We start from the raw sequence: 7,836 nt of genomic DNA, 5'->3' as shown, positions 1-7,836 counted from the left end.
TTACCTCCTAAGAGGTTCTGATAAAATGACACGAATTCTTGCACGACCTCACTCGGTTCTGTGTGAGTGGTACCATTCTCATTATTTATTTGCAAGATCCTCCTCACTGCCCGTCTCTGAGCGATTTTGCGAAAGAAGATCCGGGAGGATTGGTCCCCTCCCTCATCCATTGCAACTTGGCTCTCTGTTGTAGCATAATTTGCTCAAGTTTGACTGCTTTAGTTTACACTAGCCGGCAGCAATGTTCTAGAAAGAGGAAGAGCTCATTCTGCCTGTCTGAAGTCACCATGTTTTGTGCCTCTTCAAGGAACCCCTTCGCTAATTGGACATTAAGGGTCAAGTCTCCCTTATTCCACCTCTGTTGTCTAAAGACCGGTTTGAGGGCCTTTAGTTTACGTGACACTGCATACATGGGCACTCCAACCACCTCATGCTGCCATATATTCTGGACACTGGGGATAAAATCAGGCGAATGGGCCAGATAATTGTCAAACCGAAACATACCTCCATTTTGTTGTTGTGTATCCCCATGTAAGACTAATGGTGAGTGGTCAGAAGTCTGGGGCGTAAGGCAATGATATGACGATGTAGGAAATCTTGCAAGCCACCGATCATTTATAAGAATCCGATCCAGTCGCTTCCATAAACTTCGTGGGGTCGTACTGCAGTTGTGCCATGTATACCATTCACCTTGCATAGGTAGAGGCAATAACCCGGCCTCCTGAATGCCAGCATTAAATTCTTCCATGGCCATCCTTATATCTCCCGAAATGCCACATACCTCATTAAGATCACGGACTGCCACATACCTCATCCTTAAATTCATCTTAGCTGATTCTTCAAGTCTAAGATGGCGTGGACGACGAGGGAACCGCTCAATAAGTGGACCCAAGTGATGCCACGGGTCCTGCCAAACAAAGAATCTACCTCCATTTCCAATCTGGTAATCCACGATAGAGCGAAGAAAAGGACGGAGCCTGAGTATTTTCCGCCATCCCCAAGAACCTCCATATTCACGGACAAGTCCAAATTGATGTGTCCTGTAACCGGTCTTAGGAAAGCCATTGAACCCAGATGGATGTCCTGTCACACTGGATAATATCACATAATTTCTTGCTCATTAATGCGCGATTCAAGGTAGAGATGTCCTTGAACCCAAGTCCCCCCTCATCTGCTGGCCGACACACATCTTTCCAGGCTACCTTTGCGTAGCCGCAAGACGTTGTACCCTTCCATAGGAAATTCCTCAACCTCTTCTCAATTTCCTTGATAACTTTCTTAGGTAATATGAATGCAGATGCCCAGTATAAACTTAATGTCGAAAGCACGGATTTGGTGATTTGTACTCGCCCAGCATATGATAACGATATTCCTTCCCATCCAGTAATGCGTGCATCAATTTTTGAAATAAGAGGTTGACAGTCAGAGATAGACAGTGTAGAAGAGATTAAGGGGAGACCAAGATACCTCATTTGTAGGTGCCCCTCTTGGAATCCCAAAATCTCCAACATCTGATCTTTCAATTCTTGAGCCGAACGGGAGATGATTAAGTGGTTTTTTTGAACATTCAGCCAAAGGCCCGACAATTCCGCAAACCATTCCAATCCCTCCTTGAATACTCTGATGGCGTCAAAGTCAGCTCTGCAGAAAAGTAGTAGGTCGTCTGCAAATCCCAACTGAAAAACCTTGGAACTCTCACACTTCAAATGATAGGTGAATTGCATATCCTGCTCAATTCGTTGCAGGAATCCCAAATGTAAAGCTTCCATAACGAGAACAAACAGGTAAGGAGATAGTGGGTCTCCCTGTCGTAATCCTCTTGCTCCAGTAAAGAACCCATGAGGTTTTCCATTGAGACCAATTGAGAATGATGTCGTGGAAACACACTCCTCGATCCACCTTGTGAACTTAGTTGGGAATCCGAATAACTGCAAAACTGCTAACAAGAAGTCCCATTCCACCGTATCATATGCCTTTCTGATATCCACTTTAAGCGCGCATCTGGGAGGTAGGCGCATCTGGTTATAGCCTGACAATAGTTCCTGGGCTAGCATAATGTTGTCACCAATGCTTCTTCCCGGAATAAAAGCTGTCTGACAGGGGCTAATAATCTTGTCTAGCAAGCTATTCGGTCTCTGAACAAGTAGTTTTGCAATGATCTTGTATAAAACATTGCAGCATGAAATCGGTCTAAAATCATTAACCGACATAGGAGTGTGTACCTTTGGTATTAGTGTCAAAATCGTGGAGTTGATCTGTTTTAGTAGTTTTTCCGTAGTAAAGAAGTCCAGAACCGCCCTCGTTACTTCTTCCCCCACCACAGGCCAAGCCGCCTTGAAATACCCTGACGAGTAACCATCAGGTCCCGGCGCTTTGTCTTCAGCGATATCAAACACTGCTTGCTTCACATCATCCGGTGAGAATGGTAGCAGTAAGTGGCTAGCTTCCTCATCAGTAATACAGTGCCTCGCCCATGGTCTAAGGTATCGAATATCCACTGTGACCTGTCGTCTGGTACCTCCTAAAAGGTTCTGAAAGTATGAGATAAACTCATGGGCGACCTCTCCTTGATCCATGTGTGTGGTACCATTCTCATCATTGATCTGCAAGATTCTCCTCATTACTCGTCTCTGAGCGATCTTACGTAAGAAAACCCGGGAACATTGGTCTCCATCTTTCATCCACTGCATTTTAGCTCTTTGTTGCAACATAATTTGTTCGAGTTTTGCCGCTTTAGCATAAATTATTCGACAGCAATGTTCCAGGAGTAAGTAGAGCTCATTCTGTCTGTCAGAGCTCACCAATTGTTGTGCCTCATCGAGAAAACTTTTTGCTAATTGGACGTTATCCCCCTTATTCCTCCTCTGTAGTCGGAAGACCGGTTTAAATGCCTTCAGTTTACGGGTCACGGCATACATAGGTATACGAACAACCTCATGATGCCAAATGTTCTGCACATTGGGAATGAAATCAGGTGAACGGGCCAGATAGTTATCAAATCGAAACATACCTCCTCCATTATGTTGTTGTGTATCCCCATGTAGAACCAGTGGCGAATGGTCAGACATCCGTGGTGTAAGGCTGTGATAGGATGAGGTAGGGAACCTTGCCAGCCAACGATCATTAATAAGGATCCGATCCAACCGCTTCCATAAACTCCGCGCGGTTGTACTGCAATTATGCCATGTGAACCATTCACCTTGCATTGGAAGTGGAATCAGGCCCGCCTCCAGAATTCCGGTGTTAAATTCTTCTGTGGCCATCCTTATATCTCCTGAAATGCCACATACCTCATTAAGTTCTCGCACTGCATTAAAGTCCCCTCCCACCAGCCACGGGATGTCTGAGCACTGCTGTGCGAGTGTCTCCAGTGTAGTCCACAAAATCGGACGGTCAATCACCTCAGATGCACCATATACAATAGTAACAAAGACAGTTTCATTGACAGCTCTACTAGTAACAAAGACAGTTAAACGGCTCAAATTTCCTTCCGCCATTGATGAAAGGTGAAGCTTCACAAAACCTTACTTGTCAGTTCGAACAGGCAGGATGAATTATTATTACAGTTGGAACATTGTTGCCGATTCATACTGGCTAAAGTAGCCAAACATGAATAAAGTATGCTCCAACAACGAGCAAAAATGCAGTGGATGAAGGGGGGTGACCAGTGCTCCCGGGTATTCTTTCGTTAGATCGCTCAACGGAGGTCGGCGCGAAGAATCTTGCAAATTAATGATGATCATGGAGCCACTCACACAGAACCACAAGAGGTAGTCAATGAGTTTGTCATGTACTATCAAAACTTGCTTGGTGGGGAACAAAGGAGAGACGTGATTGATCTACGATTCCTTCGACCGTGGGTCAGACACCTATTGAGTGAAGAGGATGTTAACTCTTTACTCTTGCCATTCACACCAGCGGATGTTAAGCAAGCAGTTTTTGACATTGCTGAGGATAAGGCACCGGGGCCGGACGCGTATTCATCGGGCTTTTTCAAAGCTGCATGGCCTATAGTGGGGCAGGAAGTGACTTCGACAGTTCTGGATTTCTTTAATACGGGACGACTTCTGAAGCAGATAAATACTACACTTCTGGCGCTTATTCCCAAGGTACATACACCTATGACCGTTGGTGATTTTCGTCCTATATCTTGCTGTAATGTGTTATATAAGATTATTGCCAAACTCCTTGTCCAACGGTTGAGTGTGATATTAGACAAACTTATTAGTTCATGCCAAGCGGCATTTGGGACGAAGCACCCGGACGAAATATTGGAGACAATATTATGTTGGCACAGGAGCTATTTACAGGCTACAACCAGGCCCGTCTACCACCCCGGTGTGCTTTGAAAGTGGACATTCGAAAGGCATATGACACGGTGGAATGGGATTTTATGATCGCGGTAATGGAGTTATTTGGGTTCCCCCCTAATTTCGTGAAGTGGATTGAGATGTGTGTCACTACAACTTCATTTTTTGTTGGGCTGAATGGGAAACCTCATGGTTTCTTTAAGGGGGCCAGAGGGCTTCGACAGGGAGATCCTCTTTCGCCATACTTGTTTGTGCTTGTAATGGAAGTACTACACTTTAGTTTCCTACAGTTGATTGATCAGGATGAATTATTTTCCTTCCACTGGAAATGTGATTCATCCAAAGTTTTTCAGTTGGGTTTTGCTGATGATTTGTTGTTATTCTGTCATGCTGATATGGACTCTATTGGAGTCTTTAAAACAGGATTGGATCGATTTGCTATATGGTTGGGGCTCAGGCTAAACGTGCAGAAAAGCCATCTTATTATCTCACGTTCAGCCCAAGGACTTCGCGATGAGATGCTGACAGCACTCGGGTTTCAGGAGGGTATCTTCCCGATGAGGTATTTGGGGCTTCCTCTCTTATCCTCTCGCTTAACAATTGCTGATTGTCGCCCATTATTGATGAAAATTGATAAACGTATTGCTGGTTGGGAGGGTATTGCATTGTCATATGCTGGTAGAGTACAAATTATTAAATCTGTACTCATGGCGTTGAGTTTATACTGGGCTTCAGCGTTCATACTGCCAAAGAAAGTTACCAATGAAATTGAGAAGAGGCTGAGAACTTTCTTGTGGAAAGGGACATCAACCAGTGGATATGCCAAGGTTGCCTGGAAAGACCTGTGCCGGCCGAAGGAGGAAGGAGGCCTAGGATTCAAGGACATCACTCTCTTGAATCGTGCATTAATGGCTAAGAAACTATGTGATATCATCAGGTGCGATAGGACCTCGATATGGGTTACATGGCTCTACCAGGGTCGATTACGAGATACTTCCATCTGGACGATTAGAGAGCATGGAGGATCATGGGGATGGCGGAAACTCCTCCATTTATGGATCTTCCTCCGAGCTATGGTGGATTATAAAATAGGAGATGGGAGAAGATTCTACCTATGGCAGGACCCATGGCATCATCTAGGACCTCTTCGTGATACATTCCCACGTGGACCGAGGTTACTTAGATTGGAGGAGTCAACAAAACTCTGTACGGTGATTAGTGGAGGAGAGTGGCAGTGGCCCCCTATCACAGATTTTGAGTGTTTGGAAATCACACATACACTACCCACAATCTATGGAGGAGAGGACCACATTATTTGGAGGTTCGACCATGGGATTCCTACTACTCAACCTCTTTATAGGCTTTTTGATCCGCCTGGACCGAAAGTAGACTGGTCCTCGCTACTTTCGGGATCACTCAAGATTCCACGTCACTTATTCATCCTCTGGCTTGCTATTCTTGGAAAGTTGGCTACGACGGATAAACCATGGCTAGCTCACCTTGGCCCGTGCATTTTATGCAACGAGGGAGCGACGAAGACACACGGCCACTTATTTTTCCAGTGCAGATTTAGTCGTCAGTGTATAACAGAAATTCGAAAAATAGTATGATTCTCGTGGCCCAATAGAGACTGGATGACGGATATTATATGGGCGTCCCGGTGATGGAGAGGTAAGCACATTATTAACATGTCTTACCGAGCACTATTAGCATCATGTGTTTACCACATTTGGAAGGAGAGAAATTTGAGACGATTTGAGCAAACTGAAAGGACTCCCAGCACCATGGCAGTAGTTATTATCGAGGATATCAAGCAGCGGATACATAGCATTACATTACCTAGTTCAGTCAGTACACAATCTTTTTTTCGCTTCAATACAAACTTAAGATCTGAGATAGATCGGAAACAGAAATTAATCTGTGAACTTCTACAACCCCATTGCGACATAGCATTTACACCAAGTACACCTAACCCTAGCACCTTAACCACCGAAACCGTAAAGAGTACGACCCTGCCTCTTGAGAGCATAAACAACATCCATGGCAGTGACAGTTTTCCGACGAGCATGCTCGGTGTAGGTGACAGCATCACGGATGACGTTCTCCAGGAAAATCTTCAGGACACCACGCGTCTCCTCGTAGATTAGACCACTGATACGCTTGACACCACCCCTACGAGCCAAACGACGAATAGCCGGCTTCGTGATACCCTGAATGTTGTCCCTCAACACCTTACGGTGCCGTTTAGCTCCACCCTTACCCAAACCTTTACCTCCCTTTCCTCTGCCTGACATTTTGACCTTCTGCTATCTGAAACTGCAAGCTAGAGAGAGAAATATTTGAAGTTACAGAGTTAATTCAGTACACAATCTTTATTTAGACTTTGGCGTATCCCTTGGCCTGTCGAGGGAGAGACCAACTGATGACTTTCATGTTGTACTGTACTACAATGTTATTAATGAAACTTACATTTACCCAAAAAAAAGAAGCTTCACCAAGCCCTAATCTAGGCGGCGCTCGGAACGAAGACGAGTCATAGGCCAAGTTCTCACCTTTCTCGTTTATAGTCGTTTCCATCCTCCACAGAGTCCGGCGTACCTTCATCAGCCTGAATAGTGCCAGTTTCCGACGGGTTTTGGCTGCGCGACCCTTCGTCTCCCAAAAACCCTAACAGCGGCGTCTGCAATTTTCCCCTTGTTTCAGCCCTCAAAAAACGATCACTCGACGTTAGACTTCCATTCCCATCCTCTGAAATCACTGTGTCATCGTTCCCAATTATCTGATCTGCCATTGTTGCCGGCAAACTGCCCAAAATCGGCAATTTACGTTCCAATCGCAATTTTCCTGTTTTCGCTCTCGGGTCACCGGAAAACTAACCAAAACAATCCGTCTCTCGCCATCCTTCATCACCGTCAGCCTCCCCCTTGCCGGCCGGAGCTCCTTCCTCGTCGCCGGCAGCGGTTTGAGTTGTTAGGGCTTGTGTGTGTGTGTTTTGTGGTGTAGTAGTGTGTGAGAGAGAATAGAGAGGCTCCATTATTTTTTTTTGGGTAAATGTAAATTTCATTAATAAAGAGTAATGGTACAGTACAACATGGGATTATCAACTGGTTTCTCCCTCTACCCAAGGGATACGCCATAATCTATACAATGCTCGTGTACTGACTGACGATGCTAAATCAACGCTAAGAATCCTCTGTCTGACGTCATTGATGATTAGTATGCTCAATGTGGCCGGTGTCCGCTCAGTATGATCAAATCTCCTCAAGTTCCTCTCCTTCCATATGTGGTAGACACACGCTGCCAGTAGTGTACGGTAAGCTCTATTAATAATGTGCTTACCTCTCCATTTCCGTGTCGCCCATTCAATATCTGTTGCCCAATCTCTATTGGGCCAGTGAAAGCGAATCCTTCTGCGAATCTCATAAAGGCACTGACGACTAAATCTGCATCGGAAGAATAAATGTGGATGAGATTCTGTAGCTCCCTCATCGCACAGTATGCACACCCCCAGGTGAGATAGCCATGA

At 45.2% G+C, this 7,836-nt stretch overlaps 2 protein-coding genes across 2 annotated transcripts; both read right to left on the bottom strand.

Annotated features, from left to right (window-relative positions):
* Window positions 1-1,567: 1,567 nt before the first annotated feature.
* LOC105179912 lies at window positions 1,568-3,497 on the bottom strand. The gene is made up of 3 exons (XM_011103571.1): window positions 2,223-3,497; window positions 1,900-2,135; window positions 1,568-1,676 (listed from the first exon to the last, which is right to left on the bottom strand). Exons 1-3 carry the CDS (start codon window positions 3,495-3,497, stop codon window positions 1,568-1,570), a joined length of 1,620 nt encoding a protein of 539 aa, XP_011101873.1.
* A 2,720-nt stretch (window positions 3,498-6,217) lies between these two features.
* Window positions 6,218-6,659, bottom strand: LOC105179910 (histone H4). Its single transcript, XM_011103570.2, has one exon. It carries the CDS (start codon window positions 6,602-6,604, stop codon window positions 6,293-6,295), a length of 312 nt encoding a protein of 103 aa, XP_011101872.1. The 5' UTR covers window positions 6,605-6,659; the 3' UTR covers window positions 6,218-6,292.
* Between the last annotated feature and the right edge of the window lie 1,177 nt (window positions 6,660-7,836).

This window comes from Sesamum indicum, unplaced genomic scaffold (assembly GCF_000512975.1).
Source record: "Sesamum indicum cultivar Zhongzhi No. 13 unplaced genomic scaffold, S_indicum_v1.0 scaffold00236, whole genome shotgun sequence".
NCBI classification, from domain to species: Eukaryota; Viridiplantae; Streptophyta; class Magnoliopsida; order Lamiales; family Pedaliaceae; genus Sesamum; species Sesamum indicum.
Note: the sequence above shows the minus strand (reverse complement) of the source record. Positions and strands in the feature narration are given on the sequence as shown.